Raw genomic sequence first — 16,229 nt, 5'->3', positions numbered from 1 at the left:
GGTTATGATAGATTCTCAGCCCAGCCGACATCCGAGGGGACTGAGAGACCACAGATAAAACACCTGCAACCACCAAGATAGTGCCCCCTGAACTCGAGACCTGCTACCACCTCGCACACATGGAGTTATCCTTGGAGTTGTCCTTGAATGAGCAGAGTCATTCTGAGAGTCAGATGCCTCATCCTCCAAGATCTATGCCCTCTTGCCGTCAGATCCAGATTGATCCAAATTTGAGATATCTTCCAATGACAGAATGGCTCCACCTCTAGCAGTGAACACTGCCTCCATGTAAATTGCCATAGAGGAAGATGACATAGGATGAGCAGCACCGCCGTACAACTCACCATTCACTCTACATGTAGTACCTGCATAGTACACGGGTCTATTTTCCTTACAGCACCTTTTATCTCCACATTGCGATCTTTCGTTTACACATGAAGCTTATGTAACACTTTTTGGTCTCATAGACCCATTGAGGTCTTTAGTAGAGATTAATGAAATATTTCTTTCTCCCCCTTAGAGATCCAAGTCATCCTCTCGACAGCTTCAGATCTGGAATATAATCCAGCACCATAGAGCGGGCACCGCTGTAGGAGGTGGATATTGACAATATGTACCCTGAGAGGGCAGGATTACACATGATGAGGTTTTCGTGATTAGTTTTGCATACAGGACCCACATAGTACGTGGGCCTGTGTCATTTGATAGAAAGTTACTCACCGCCATGAACTCAATGGTTTTTTGGCTCTAGAGCATAGAGTGTGGATGATTGTTGTGAGCTGTGAGGTGAGGGTGGTGAGGGGTGCAGATGGGTCTATATCCAAGAGACAATGGTAGAGCTAATTTGCATAAATAAGATCACAATCATGGGTGAAATGGATTTGGGTGTAGCGTGAGATGGGTGGTGCCTGTGCTGGGCTAGGTGGTGTGTAGATGAGAGTGAAGGCGAGGTGGTTGTGGTCAGTACCAAGTGGGTATGGTGGGATGGCAAACTTAGGTATCAACAAGGCTAGTTCCGGCGATCCCATAAGATAATCGACTATGCTCGTGCCCCCCTTGTATGGAAAACTAGTAAGCCCTCCTGATGCTGCAAGCCACCGTGCCATCCCATTATAGATAGCAAGGTTGTGGCATGAGCCAAGCAGTGGGAGGCATCTCCCATAAAAAGTGATGGCTCCATGGTCCTGTGAGATCCGATGTAGCCCTGTGCCATCCTGGTCTATTACTTGCAACGTGACAGGGTCCTCAAAATCATACATCTATATCTGCTCACTCTTGGTCCTACCATTGAAGTCCCCAAGTAAGAGGGGACCTTGCCTAGTCCCAAGAAGCCAGTGATATTGTGACCGCTCCCTACAGGAGGCCTAGAGATCGGAACACAATATAGACATATTTAGAACACCTAATTTAACTCATATTAAACAATGGAAACAACATCAGCAACATAAATACTGGAAATACTGGAAATACAAATGACACTAGCACTGGGGCCGGAAAGGGCCGCCCCCCCCCTCCCCCCGGCGAATACTTATTTATTGTACTTCTTGTGTAGACAAAGATCGTAGACAGATCATCTTTGAAGAAGGTGACAAAGTGCTTTTAAAGGTTCCCGAACACTGAATCTTTGAAAATGGGGAGAAGTCCGAAGCTATCTCCAAGTTATTGTGGTCCATTCACAATACTTATAAAAGTAGGTCGTGTTGCTTATAAGCTAGCTTTGCCAGAAAGCTCTAAAGTTCATCCAGTTTTTCACGTGAGTAGACTGAAAAAGAAATTGGGAGATGCCAATAATCTCGGTCAGTCAAGAGATCCTAGTAGAACTTATCAAACCCCCATCCTTACCACATGAACTAGAAAAAGTCTTGGTAGTCCATGACCCTAGAAAGTGGACCAAATCCATCACAGAAGAGAGAATGAAATCTACCCCTGATCTCGTAGTATACCAAACACCTACATATGTAATGCTCCTCTATCTCAGCCTCTGTGTGACACAGCTCACATCCGATGTGCTACTGTAATCTATCCGCAGCTGATGGGAGGATGTACGGATCTGGTCAATCGCACACCTCAGTCCAAAAGATAGGTGTGTATGCAAGTATCTCCGCCATGTGATGAATTGAGAGAGAGAGAGAGAGAGAGAGAGAGAGAGAGAGAGAGAGAGAGAGAGAGTTATATTAACGTCTACGGAAGACCCCAAGGGTCTATGAGACCAGAAGTAATACAATGGTACCATGGATATACTGAGCCATGGAAAACTGAAAGAAAAAGTAAAATGAAAACATCTGACAGTACATGCGATCAACAGATGATCCTGTGTAGAGTGAGATATGCTGTGATCAGCTAATGACGATACCCGCCTCGAGCGAATGTCAAGCCTTTGTGATGGAAGTGTGTCATGTCGGCGGAGAACCTCACGAATCCGTCTCTGTGTGGTGGAGAGTCCTGATGCTCTGAAGATTATCAACTGAAGATTGAAATGAAGTGAAGAGGAAATACTTACAATTCAGTTTGCTTTTCATAATTGCTGCGAACTTCATGAATATGTACTGCAACCTCCAGCTCCTGGTCCACAGATTGCTGTAATGGTTTTTGATGCGTCTATAATTATGGTAAACCAAAAATTAGCAACTTTTGCAAACGTCTCAAAAGAATAATAGCAACAGCATTCCCGAAGCATCTAGAAGCTACTTGTGTTGATACAAGCGTGAGTTGAATGTAGTATAGGACACACAAGTAGGCTGTGTCTTCTTTTTAAATATCAGAAAATAATTTGAAGTCAAAGATAAGAGCTTATACTTGTTTAGCTGATCCATTGGCAAAATTCGGCCCTGTAAGTCAAAACATGCTACCCTTTAGAAAGGTACTCACCATTCCTCCCCTCTCACCTTTAAAAAACAAGAGTCTCAATTATTACCGGTACTAGCACTTTCTCGGGCAGACGATTTGCGAGCTTCGAGGAGATCTTTCAAACGACGGGTAGCCAATGCAGCCTCTTCTGTTTTGCGCTGCAAAACCTGTTGGCAAAAGCCGCATCACTCACTGTTTCAATCAAGTCATCTTTCTCAAGCCATACACCATCATAGCAGCAGAAAGAGGGTGGAAACACAGACAATCATACCATTTTCTGACGTTGATTGAGAGCCTGGAGCTTGAGCATCTCATGTTCATTCTTGCGCCCCTCCTTCCTGAGCTGTTTACATGTATTTCACAGTGATTCACACCCAACAATACACTAAATTTGTCTTGCTCATAACGAGAAAGGCCATGCATGTCACCTGCAAGAGCTCCTTTTCACGGGAAGCTTTCCAATATCTAACATACTCTGATTCTTGCTTGATTCTATGTTGCAGCTGAACCTAAAGTTTAACAGATAAGCATGCCACAGTATGTCATCCTGGTAAACTCTCTGCTAGTCATTGTTTTGCATTAGTACAGTTGACTGCCACCCAGGAAAAGACTAAATACAAAAGGTGTGCATGTGCATGTGCATGAGCATGCTTGCAAGCAGGTGTGTGTGCATGCTTAGCAGGTGGGTGTACAGGCATGTGTATGCGTCCATGCACCGGCGATGCACATGCATAGCATTGGTTCAGCAACTAGTTGCATGGACCTTGTACCTTTTGTGATTTGATGCGCTGGATCTCCTCCTGCAAGTGATTTTCCGCATCATCAGTACGGAGCTTTTGCTTGAGAAGCTGGGCTTGATTGTCTTGCTTTTGTTTCAGCTCTGCAAGCTATTAGCAAATCAACCAATAGTCTTTTAGAGGATATGCATCACCTCATTCTACACAAAGACAGGAAGGACACACAATGTCTTAAATCAACTCCTCATTTTTTATTATCCCAGTGAGGAGTGTAAGCTTGTTGGGACTCCTAGCCAGTGGCCACACCTTACCTGGGACTCTAAATCCTTCAACTTCTCAACATACGCATCTTGCATTTTCTGAGTCTGCTCATCTGAAACACAAGCAAGATTCTCGATTTCCAAAAGCAACTTATCCCTTTCCATCTGACCAAAAGATGAAAAACCATTGGGGTCAGCATTTGGTCCTTCAGCTGTGAGTTCCATCCAAAACAATCCATTATCAAGAGACTGTCAGATAGATACCTGCAAAGTTTTCTTTTCCTCCTCGAGTTCCAACAGCTTCTTCTCAAACTGTTGCTTCAACACGATGTTATCGAGCTTGACAATCGTCTTCATTTCAGCCTGAAAGTATTACGAGCATCATGAAACTATAATCTCCATCATTACCACACCACAAATAACCTATAATATCCCTATTGCTTTGAATGCAAAAGAAATCTTGCAAGCATGTTGCTCATTATTTTTTACATTCTTAAGACTGAATTTGTAAGAAAGCTTGCAAGCTTATGAATTTGTTGACATCAAACATACCTCTTTTTGTTCCAGTCTTTCATTCAATTCCTGAAGCTCTTTGTCCATAGATACTTGTAAACGCGTGTGCTCCAACTCTTTCACAGCTGCTTCATCTTCTGCTATTCCCATGTTATGGAAGTCTAATCAAAATTCAGGCAGTCACCACATGCATGCATTTGCCAACATAAAATAGAACCAGCATTGACAACCTTCTTCAGGTGTACTGGAAATCATATGTCCTAAATCTTTCGAGTGAACTTCATGCAGCTTCAAATAGTCCCCATTGTGCACAACTGAGCCATTTATGCGCGTAATGAATGGCCGTGGCAAGGATGATGTGAAAGTCTCTGATTTGGCATTCTCAATCTGATGTATGTTGGATTCCAACTCCTGAATCTTTGTTGTGCATGCATGCAGCAATTCTACACTCTGTACAGACTTCCCAAAACCATAATATTACTATGCTGATCTCAAGTTTTTTGAAGGTTCAGTTTGACATTTATAGGACCAAATGCTGAAGAGATTTTTGTACTAGTATAGAAATAAATCTATTCAAAACATTCTCACATCATTTAAATAGCATGCCTGATATCCATCATTGCCATTTATCTCATCCCAAGTCTTGCCACTGCGTAGCAGGTCAAGTTTATGGCGCAAATCATCTCTTTCAATCTACACAGAATTTATCAAGGCAACTTAATAGGAACTCAAGGGTACAAATCAATAACGCATAAGAACCTTTTGAATATGATAGAGATAGATGACTTACCAGGGCATCCAGGACGCGCTGTGCACAAAATTGCAAGCCATCACGTGCCTGTTGAAGTTCTTGCCGGAGTTCTGCGTTATTAGCTTCAAGCCATGCAATCTTTTGTTTCAGCATCTGTGCAATTACAAGAATCAGTCTTTTTCCAACCATTAGGACACTACGTATTTAACTTACCCTATTTGCGAATATTAAAAATTGGTTTCAGTTTCAATAAAGCAGAATGCAACAGGCATAGCAATGTCTCATAATATATGAACAAAGCTGCAGCATCTCACAACAAGTAGCATGGTCCAAGTAGGCATCTACTATGAGAGCAAACCAGGACATAATGCACTCAGTTTCCTCCTTTTGGACTAAATGTCCCCTTCACTTTGGGGACACAATGAAAGGTGGCAGGGAGTGTGATTGCATGAGAGCTTCATCTCCAGCCCCATTAGTAGCCAGCTTGTAAAACCTTCTACCCTTGCTCCTAGCCATCAAGCAAGTATTCCAAAGAGGCAAGGTGGAAGAAAGCATCCAGCCAGTCACAGAAAACTGCCATTTTCTAGCCTAAAAACCTGGAAACTTTACCAGCTAAAAGTCCATATTGCCCATTTCCTAATCTAAACTAGAGACCTGACTCACTAGTTTTTCCCAATATTGCCCACTATGCTTTAATCTTCCCCAAACTTCTCATAGCCTCCAATCTGCTTTACGTTCCTTCTCTGTTCACCTCATTTTATCCCTATTTTCCTAGCCCTTTCTGTCTTCTGTATTCAGAACGTTCCTGTTTCTCAAACAGCAACTGTTTCTGTTCCATGTGACTATGCATGATACAGAAAAGAGTATAAGACCATCATAAAGGCTAACTTGAGACATTGTGAATTGCCCAATGAGTTGTAAAGTCATTGGCAGGACGTGGATTCACAAGGCTAAGTACAGTTCCACCAACAGCTTGGACAAGTGCAAAGCTGCTTGTTGCCAAGGTGTTTACTTAGTTGAAAAAGTTGTTCTTCTGAGTGTTTTACCAAATAGACTTTTTAACAGAGATAGAAGAGCAGTTAACCACATTTTCTGTCATTAGGAGCCAGGCTATCGGCTTTTCTAGCCAGACCTGATCGATGGGTTGAATGGAGCTCGAGGCCTTTGAAGCGGAAGCCCACGAGGTGCATTTATTTTCTTCCATCTCAGCTTTGATGCCGAGAGAGGATATTCACGTATATCCACTATGGCATGGTTCACCCCAATGAGACCTGATCCCACGAGAGCACAGAGTTGCAACTTCCTATCAATACGCAGCCACACTCAGCTTGAACAATTGCGGCCTCACATGGATTGTGATTACTCCTTTCCAAAGCTGCTCTCATGTTCCTAGGAGAGGCCTTCCAGGACCCGCAACCTCTTTTCTTAGTCATGCAGATCCCCTCATGGAACGGGCAGCACCTATAGTATTTGGTGCGAGATAGTAGTGTGGGAAGAACTTCAATGAGCCCTCATTAGAAACGACTTGGACATTCTCACAATTCAGGAACGTCACTTGACAGCAGGCAAGACAATGCACTGCAGGAAGCTTCTCCCAGCGGGCTGCAGTCATAATTTCTCATACCCCAGATTTGGTCCTCAAGAAAACCAAGCAGCGGCTTGCATCTCTGACAGAAACCCGCTCCTTACACAGGTGGCGGACTCCAGCACCATCATTCCAGGCAGAGCCCACTGCCCAATGGGTGTTGCTTTCTCTTGGGGAGGACCGGGATTGTCTTCTTCACATCTATGCCCCAAAACAGGCAAGAGACCAGATTGACTTTTGGATACATGTGCATCAGGGCCTTCCCCAGGTGGACTCCGGTGTGTGGGTCACGGCTTTGGAGGACTGTAGCGGTGGCAGCACCAACAACACAGTGGCTGGGGCAAAGAGAGCTAGAGGAGCCTGTGTTGTAGCCTAGACTCACTTCAGTGCCTCTAGGAGCAGACACCAGACAGTGCTTGGGTGGATGCACAGATGGAGGCTGCCCGTACGACTCTAGAGGCCTTAGAGGTGTAAAGAGTGGAGTACCGCTACCATGCACAAGCATCCTTTTGAACCCCAAAACCGCAGGGACGGAGTGCACCGTCTTCGCAGGCCAATGGGGTGGTGGCATCAGATCTCCCTCGGGTGCAGGCCATCACCACCGACTGCTACTCCCAGCTGATCTTGGCTGACCCACCCTTAGATCTTCAAGATCAGGCTCGTCAAAGGGTTCAGCAGCCTCGTTGTTGCGTACCTGATACATTGCTTCCAATGTGTCCCATGCAAGCTTCGATGTCTTGCAAGACTAAATGTGCCGAATAATAGTCCTTTTCACTAAAAGGACTATCAAGGACATGGCCTGTGCATCCCTAGAGTCCCATCTTTTCTGCTCTTGTGTGGGAGCAAGTTCTACCTCGGGAGCTCTTTGAGCATCTTTCCTTTGAGGCGTTGCTGGCTGTATGGTAAGTGGGCATGTGTCATCACCACACACGATGCCCCAAAGCCCTTTGGCTACCAACAAATTACGAATCATGAAACTCTAGAGGGAGTAGTTAGATCCATCCAACTTGTCCTCCTGGGTGAGCACACCAAATACATCTATAGCATTTTGAGCCATGTCAACAAAATATACCTCCAAGCAAACCAAGCACCAATGTGCACTGCCAGGCAATCAAATGTCCTGTGCAAATTTTTGTCTGCAAGCTGAAGCAAGTGTAAACCTGCACCAAATTGTCCAATTACACACAATGTGTATACATATGCGACAAATCACTGCTTTAATCTCCAATTACATGCTCCAATCTGAAAAGCCCTAATTTTTATGCACTGCAATTGCTTCAATGTGCAGTTAATTGGCCAATTTTCACAAAAGCCCCAAATTTTTGCAACCATGGAAGGCTTAATTTGCTAATTTTGACCTCAATTTGAAAACCCCCCAAATTCCAACCCAAACAGCATGTATGGCACCACCTGCAATTTTTCTGGCAAAGGGGAATTTTGGCAGACCCCTAAAAGTTGTTGAACCTGCCCTGCCCTAAAATGGTTGCAAATTTTATTTTATTTTTTTCTTAAAATAAAAATCTAAATTAAAGGTACCTACAAGCGAGGACAGTACGGATGGTACAGGTATCAGTCGGGCAGTACATAGGGCGCCAGCCAGGCACACGCGAGCTCGTCGGCGCAAGTACAGACGTGCAGCAGGCGCAGACAGCGGTGTCAGGCTGCAGGCCGGCGTGGGATCTGCAGGTATACGCGCTGGAATGGAGTGACGGGCTGGACTTGCAAGTACGCGCGCTGGACGAGGTCCTGTTACCCACAAGGAGCGGCGTCCGGAGGTGCAGGCAAGGGCGGAAATGTGCAGTCGGCAGCGAGAACCATGCAGACAAGCGGTGCAGCCAGGTGGCAAGGCAGCGGTGTGGCAGGGCGGACTCTTGCGCACTAACGCTGCTGAGTATGGAGGCAGGATTGGGCGACGGGTGCCTGTGAGCTGACCGGCGGGATGCCGGGCCGAGTGCCGCCGGTATGGGCGGCGCAGTCAGGCCAAGGTGGGCGGAGCTGAACTGCTAGACGGAAGTCGACGACGGCCGGATGGACTGGGCGGCGGAACTTGTTCAACCGACAGAAAAGCACAGTCGGGCGGAATTTCGCAGGCAACGGATGGACTGGCCTTCGCGACGGAAATCCAAATGCCCTGCTGAGACTGAACTTGCAGAAACCTGAGAGTCAACCTCCAAAGCTCTGATACCAATTGTTGGTGTTGGACTCACACACACAGAAACCTGCACATTAGGGTTAAGTGCAGGAAGAAGAAGCTCACACAGAAATGATAAGAACGTTGTTTTAATGTCGTAGGAACAATCCCAAGAGACCTAAGAAGATCTATCCGACAGGAGTGAGATTCGAACACAAGACGTGTTGAATAACAACTCCAAAAGAGAGAGAGAGAGAGAGAGAGAGAGAGAGCCAAAAGTGTGGTAGCCACAAAATGCAAGTCAACCCTTGCATGTGTGTCACATCCATATAATATAGAAATACAAAATATTATATGTAGAGTGTCCTTTCACACTTGATATCCAAGGGAAAAAACCACATGGGAAAAAAGTACCCTTGGTTAAGCCCTGTTCACACATAGCACTACCATACTACACAAAATGTGCTAAAAGTTAAAACATATGGCAAAAAAGTACAGAAATTACATGAGTATCTTCCAATGCTCCACCTCCAGCATGAATACACATGAGCTCAGCTTGCAGTAGCTCCAGCTGTTGTCGCATTCGTTGCATCTCAGCTGCCATGGGATCACGATTTACCTAGAAAAGTAACAACCATGTTGCTTAATTCCAACACGATCAACACACTTGCCAGATTCCTATGAGTTCATATGAAGGCAGTTCTAGCTGTAAAATCTTACTATTGGTTTATTCTGTATGTTTCGAGCTCTATTGGCATACTTCAAGGTATTGAGAGTCTCCTCTGCATTTGAATCTGCCGGGCTGATACAAGCTGCAGTCACAAATCCACATTCCACATATCCCCTTCTTTTAGACAACATGCGAAGGATCTTCGCGTTTCAAATGCAGTTCTAACAAACTTATTTGATCCAATTGACGTATACACTAATGGAAACCATTTGATCTATAATTATATCTGATACATAACACTCACCAATCATTACTGTCCTGCTATTGCCTCCGAGAGAATCCTGGAGGCCATACAAGGCATGCATTACATAAACAAGATGCACATTACAACAAAAGATACAATTCAATGCATCAACGCAACCCACAGTACCTGCAAAAGACGTGTCAATTTGCTATCACGATAAGGGACATGCCCACCATCTTTGCGCTTCTTCTCATCTCCAAGGGCACTTATAACATTGCCGAGAGCCAACAGGCCTTTGTTAATGTGCACACCTGAAAAGCTCAATTAAAGTGAAAAAAAGTGTCACACTGATCAAACATATCCAAAACTAAGAAACGCGGCCTTTGTTAATGTGCACACCTGAAAAGCTCAATTAAAGTGAAAAAAAGTGTCAAATTGATCAAACATATCCAAAAGAAACGCATCCACACCAAAAACAGTAATAGCAATAAAATACCTTCTTTGAAGCGAATCCCATCAGCACCCGTGCGCTTAACCCTCTCAGAACCAGCCAGGTCCACTAAATGTAGCTTTGCACATAAAAAATCATCATGGAAATTCTCTAGTAATGAGGTGTTGCCATTAGCCAGGAGGTCCAATTTCCGGCGCTGTTGCAAAGTAATCGTAAGGATGGCATGCGATCGACTAGAAAACACAACAGATAAAGTTAATGAGGCCAAATGCATCAGTATAATTTTCATTCAAGTACTTAAACATGATACTCATGTGCTAAGAAATGGTATTATACTGACTTGATGCCAGCCTCTTAACTAAAATATGGCATTATAAGTGTGAATTTTTGTCCAAAGGGCTGCTGGGAAACCAAACACAAACCTCGATTGTGAGTTCATATTCGTGCTTGCTGTTGCACGAGAAAGGGATCCCTGCTCTAAGAGTGCCGCCATTTCATGAAGGCTATTAACCTCAATCTCCGTTACACCTGACAGTGTAATTTCTCCACTTGTTGTCTCCCGTATCTGAATAGTGGATTTTACAGGAGTCGTGGGCCTTGTATAGAAACTCACACACAATTCCTGTCGGGCAGTGGTTGGAGAGTTTGAATCCAGCAGATCATGAACTTCTTCATTTAAAATCTGCAAAAGAGATCACCATCGATAAGAAAGAGTGGAACAAATTTAACACAAGTAGCTCAGATAAGCAAGCAATCAGCTGAAAACCTTCCAGTAAGGCTCAAAAGGACTGTTTCCTCTTACCTCAATAAAGGAAACCCGGACTTGATACTCTAGTTTTCCTGTTGAACTTTCCATTTTCTTATAGATCAAATCCATCACTTGAGGAATAACACCATTCGTATTCCCCCCTACAGTATATCCCGTTCCCATCGTGTATGTTTTTCCAGATCCTGTCTGCAAGTGAACCAGAAACATTGAAGGGTAAAGATCTATGCACATGTGCTTACCTACATAAATATATGCATATAGCAAGGACAACTCTACCACATCCTCATGAATTGATAAGAATAGTCCTGGCATGTACGCGGGAACTTACTCATACAACTGTTGGCCCAGGACACAGGTAAAAGACATTGGAGGCATCCCACAGCCCTGCCGAAGCACCCACGGTTTTCTTCTTTGAGTACTATGCCAAACTGGGCCAACATATCTAGCTACACAGAATTGACAGCACACCTGCAACAGCCGTTCATTGATGTGCCCGCTGTATGTCTCCCCTTCTGCCTCTTCCTCACCCACTTCTGAAAGAGGCTCTAGGACAGCTTCTGGCTGATGAAGATTAAAATCTTCCTGTGGTTGGTAGCCTATAAAAGGCTGATCGCTTGCCCTCTGTGATCAGAGTGGCGCCCAGCAACATTGCCTTTACGACAGCCCAAAGGCACAGTAGGTTTAGTGGGTCTCGTGTTCTAATTCACCCATTTTCTCATCACCACTACTGCCGACGCATTCCTAATGGTGGCTTGGACCCCCCAGACCAGTGGTGGAGCTCATCAACAGCATCACACCCTGGCATAATTGGCGGTCTAGTGAGATTATCAAGGGCACTGTCAACCCAACAACGGAGACCATTCACTCTATCTGGAGAGACTTCGTCCACACTCCATGGATGTCTGGAGCGCTTGGCAGAGGACTTGGAGCAGGTCCCCACTGTGGGTGTTCCTCCATCCCACTTTCACAAGGCTTTCCCTCCAAGGACCTTCCCCCGCAGTCTTCTCTCTCTGTCACAAGAATCATGATGCCACTGAGGAGGACCTCAAGACCTGCTGACCCCTTGCAACATGGTCCACACAAAATGACAAGCTTCTATGTAAACTTTGAAGTTCTTGTTTGTTCTAGACCTTACGCCTCATCCATGCAGCCTGCACTCATTATGTGTACATTTAATGCTAATATATCATATTTTAAATTCATACTATTCAAACTAGAAAAGAGTGACGTACTTTGCGTACCTTATCTTATTAGTACTTTCCATACTTGTTTCAAACACATATTGTACATATCATACATAACATTTCTAACCACCTTGGAGGAGACAAGCGCCCTCCACAAACTCCAAAGATCTGTGCAAAACTATTTTACACTGCAGCCAATGAGAGCCTCCGAGGCAGCACCAGCCCTATGCAAGAATGGAGGGAAGCTTTCTTACACATCTGAAGCTGTAGACCCTTCCGATGTGGAGGGGTGTATGGGATCACTACACGCCCCCAATGTCGCTTCCCCCCATCCCCTCACATATACCCTTCCTCTAATAGCTGCCAACCACAGAGGGAGGATAACCACCCCCCCCCCCCCCCCCCGCCCCCCTAGACACATACGTCATCAAAGGGACACTTATCTGTATTTGCAGATGTACATTCCTTCTCTTGGTAAAAAGAAGAGGCTCAAGCACTAGCCAAAGCTTTCTTTTTGCAGCTCAGGCCCCTCCCTATTGCCCGGTGATAAACAACATCAACATGAAGCTCCAATTGCCTCCAGACGGAGGATGCATGATGAAATGAACACCAGTCAAAAAGCATCTTTGAGGCAGAAGTTTTAGTCCCTAGCTAATGCCCTGGAACAGCCAACCACTAAAGCACTTAACACCTTAATTCTGAGCATTCTTTGTGTTAATCTTAACAAGCCCTCTCAGAAGATGCACAAATCATTTCAAAAAACAGGTTAAACCTTTGGAAACATGTAAGCAGTCAAACCCGATACGGAGCCACAAGAGGAAAAGTACAGCACTTGAATGCCAGCCTTAACACAATTTTTTCAGCCAATCGTCTTATTCAACATTAAAAAAATTGTACTGATAAAAGACAAGAAATTGCTCTAGATATGGTGAATAATATAAAACATTGATGAAGAAGCCCGTACATGTGTGATGCATAAAAGGGTTTAACATTCCTCTTTTTTTTAGAGAGGTTTAACAAAAACTTGAAGCTATTTGCTTGATTTTCTCTTTTTGCTTGACTGGATGGGTTGGACAATTTTTGGATTGCCCAAGTTGGCTAAGGTTGGAAAAAAAACACTAAAGTGATGTCTGTGGCTCCAACAGATGACAATGTTGAAAACTTTCACAGCTAGCATGGATAAGAATCCATGAAACAAAACACGACATTTCTAAATTCATCTTTTTATTGTAATCCTAAAGATTTTTTGGCCTGTGTAGGGAAGACTTTGAGTATGAACAGGGTCAGACCATCCCATCTTCAATACCAAAGGCAGCACTAGAAAGTGAACCATTACAGTTGTCTTCTTATTTCATTTTTCATCACTTTATGAAGGGTAACAATAACACAAAAAACTGGAAAAAAGATAACCCTCGTTTTGTGATGAAGTATGTGATTTGACCTGCCCGTAAGCAAGGACTGTTGCGTTGTAGCCATGGAACAAGCCCTCCACAAGTGGTGCAACACATTCTTCAAAAATTGTTGATGATGGAGATGCAGTGCTTCCATAAACATGGTCAAACGTGAAGCTAAAGTTGCCAATTTGCACCTGCCAAAAAAAGAAGGCTCAGCTTTTTAAAGTAAAAGAAAATCAAGTAGATTGTGTTTTCAACAATTAAACAAAATTCTTAAAAGCCTGTGAAACTAAAACAAGCCACAGTATCTAAAGCTTGGTGCTGCTTTGGCATGTCACCCACAGCATTGCCCATCCATACAGTGACTCTACTACTTACTCTATCAAAGTCTTTAAAGGAAAAGAAAGCAGAGAAAGTAAGAATATGTGTGCTCTTTAGATTTTGTCCAACCAGTCCTCGTAGCCCCATAGTCAACCTTGTCTAGCAGCCACTGTAATGTCCAAATCCTGGTCATCCCACAGTCCACTCATGGATTTTGAAACCAAAGGTCTCATCAATTCTTGGTCCTTACCAACCTCTCCTAGGGAACCTTCTTCAACATGAGTGGTTTCACTGTCGCAGCACACGTTGTACATTTCTGTCATGCTCAAGAACAGAATGCACATAAACACAGTGCAAGCTTACAAATTCCATAATATTTGTGTTGAGAGAGGCACTTTGGAAGTAAAATAAAGGAAAACATTTTAGGCCAAACAATCTTCCCTCGATCCATCCATTGCATAGAAGGGAAAGGAAAGGATAATAATACCCATGTTACTGAGGACCAAACACCAAATGGCATCCCAACTCAGGGCATTCAAACAAGAACGATAGTCAAGCTATGGCAAATCTGTAAGTCTAGAGATTGAATCAAACTGCATTGTAATGAGAAGCCCATATGAGGCTTCCTTGTGACTCTAGAGGATGGATTATATTAAACAAAGAAAGAGCAGGGGCTCCAGAGAACACGAGGGACAAAAGGCAAAGCAAAAGGAGTACTTAAAACAGAAGTAGTACCTGTTGCATCCATGGGGCCACTCCAGACACAGATTTCCAAAACATGAAAGCAAACCAAGAAAAAGAAGTCTTATAGTTCACAAAATGAAGAATCGAAGTGAAGGGGAAAAACCTGAGGTTCTCCAGGCACAATGGTGACACAGTCCTTGCAACCCTGAAGTCTTTCGTTGGAGATAAGAGGTCGGACATGGACAGCCACTTTGACAGCTTGAGTGGCTGCTACAGTATCCTTATCCGCCATAGTGTTGCCATCAGCAGCAACGGTGCCCAATGTTGCATGTCCATTGCTGCTCATCTTGCTGCCAAAAATGTGAGGATTAGGGCTAATTCGAGTGAAGTCAAGGTAGACACCATCCAGCTGAAGAAACCATGCAAGGTTGTGACTGTGATGATTCAGGTGAGAACCTGAATGCAGCAGCACTTTTCTGATGTGGAAAACCTACTGGCAGATGATCAAAAAAATTTCACTTCGAAGATAAGCCGTGATGAGATTGCACAAATAGAAACTCCGCTCTTCGCATTGGCAGACACCGTAATTTGCACAGGCAGAAACCGGAGAAATTCGTTTCACTGCTGTGGAAACCCTGGAACAGCTGAGATTGCAGGTCTCCTCGCTGTGAAAACCCTAAGAGAGCAGCGATTGCAGTTGTCTTTACTGTGAAGAACCGAAGGAGCAGGAACTTCTCAGTTGGAAAAACCCAAGAGTGCAGAGAAGGAGATTCAGTAATTGGAGAGAGGCAAGGGGAAGAAACGCCATCCACATGCTTAGAAATGGAGGCCCCGGAAGCTGCAAAGGCACGTTAACTCAGAAGAGGCGTTCTGGTGGAGCAACCTGTGCGATAAAATCTGTGGGAATATTGCCGTTTGCGATAACTGCTCCACACACTCTCTCTCTCTCTCTCTCTCTCTCTCTCTCTCTCTCTGTGCTGTCACTTCTGTTGCTTTTGCAGTTAGTTATGCGTGCGATGCCAACAAACAAAGGGGGGGGGGGGGGGGGGGGCGGGGGGGGAAAGTGTTTTTTTCTCTCTCTTTCCTTTTGGGGCCCTTCCGGCTGTGGCCTTCAGATCTGTAGCCCCCACTTTAGCACCACCACAACCACCAATTTCTCTGTGCATTGGCTCACACAGTGGTGTGGCCTCAGGTCTCCACGTCCAACTTCCAAAAGCATTGAAAAGATTGTTAAAAACCAATTTAATCAATTACTAAGCCAAGTATGCTTGCAAAGCGATCCTTTTCCTTTTGCACTGCACAATTCTCTCTCTGTCTCTCTCTCTGTGATAGTCTGCATGCACATGCGCCACAACTTTTTCCCATGAAAAAACTCTACGCAACCTTCTGTGTGTGTGTAAAACCAAGCAACCAGCAGCCTACTTTCGCTTTTGCTGGCATGGCTTTGGTTTACTCAATCCACCGACGCCTTTCTTCTTCTGGTTGGTAGCCCTCTCTCATTACAATGCAAAGCAATTGCGTACGCTTTGAGTGTGAGTTTGCGTACGCAATCTAAGTAGAGAACCTGGAGTGTGTCCAGTGCCCAAAATTTGATTACAAAAACGGCCCTTTCTTAGAGTAGTGTCGTCGTCTGCTGCTCTGCACAGACAGAGACAGAGACACAGAGAGAGAGAGAGAGAGAGAGAGAG

The 16,229-nt window shown here is 44.4% G+C and overlaps 1 protein-coding gene across 6 annotated transcripts in view; it reads right to left on the bottom strand.

Annotated features, from left to right (window-relative positions):
* LOC147628717 (kinesin-like protein KIN-4A) overlaps positions 1 to 15,935 on the bottom strand; it is a 40,688-nt gene extending 24,753 nt beyond the window's left edge. For 2 of the 6 annotated variants that reach the window (XM_086813951.1, XM_086813952.1), the window contains exons 1-22: positions 14,998 to 15,434; positions 14,705 to 14,891; positions 13,584 to 13,730; positions 10,992 to 11,144; positions 10,612 to 10,871; positions 10,235 to 10,422; positions 9,925 to 10,049; positions 9,799 to 9,835; positions 9,545 to 9,636; positions 9,330 to 9,443; positions 5,148 to 5,261; positions 4,946 to 5,050; positions 4,588 to 4,807; positions 4,397 to 4,494; positions 4,109 to 4,207; positions 3,896 to 4,009; positions 3,618 to 3,734; positions 3,276 to 3,356; positions 3,119 to 3,190; positions 2,915 to 3,014; positions 2,797 to 2,828; positions 2,501 to 2,598 (exon numbers count right to left, since the gene is read on the bottom strand). In XM_086813951.1, coding sequence (XP_086670077.1) covers positions 2,501 to 2,598; positions 2,797 to 2,828; positions 2,915 to 3,014; positions 3,119 to 3,190; positions 3,276 to 3,356; positions 3,618 to 3,734; positions 3,896 to 4,009; positions 4,109 to 4,207; positions 4,397 to 4,494; positions 4,588 to 4,807; positions 4,946 to 5,050; positions 5,148 to 5,261; positions 9,330 to 9,443; positions 9,545 to 9,636; positions 9,799 to 9,835; positions 9,925 to 10,049; positions 10,235 to 10,422; positions 10,612 to 10,871; positions 10,992 to 11,144; positions 13,584 to 13,730; positions 14,705 to 14,887 — 2,549 coding nt within the window. In that variant the 5' untranslated portion in view covers positions 14,888 to 14,891; positions 14,998 to 15,434. Of the gene's footprint in view, positions 1 to 2,500; positions 2,599 to 2,796; positions 2,829 to 2,914; positions 3,015 to 3,118; positions 3,191 to 3,275; positions 3,357 to 3,617; positions 3,735 to 3,895; positions 4,010 to 4,108; positions 4,208 to 4,396; positions 4,495 to 4,587; positions 4,817 to 4,945; positions 5,051 to 5,147; positions 5,262 to 9,329; positions 9,444 to 9,544; positions 9,637 to 9,798; positions 9,836 to 9,924; positions 10,050 to 10,234; positions 10,423 to 10,611; positions 10,872 to 10,991; positions 11,145 to 13,583; positions 13,731 to 14,704 lie in introns of all 6 variants that reach the window. The other 4 variants (XM_086813948.1, XM_086813953.1, XM_086813949.1 and 1 more) reach the window with 4 other exon arrangements.
* Positions 15,936 to 16,229: the final 294 nt, after the last annotated feature.

Source organism: Cibotium barometz, chromosome 19 (assembly GCF_041138505.1).
Source record: "Cibotium barometz isolate CiBa-2024 chromosome 19, ASM4113850v1, whole genome shotgun sequence".
NCBI classification, from domain to species: domain Eukaryota; kingdom Viridiplantae; phylum Streptophyta; class Polypodiopsida; order Cyatheales; family Cibotiaceae; genus Cibotium; species Cibotium barometz.
This window is presented reverse-complemented; position numbering and strand designations above follow the sequence as displayed.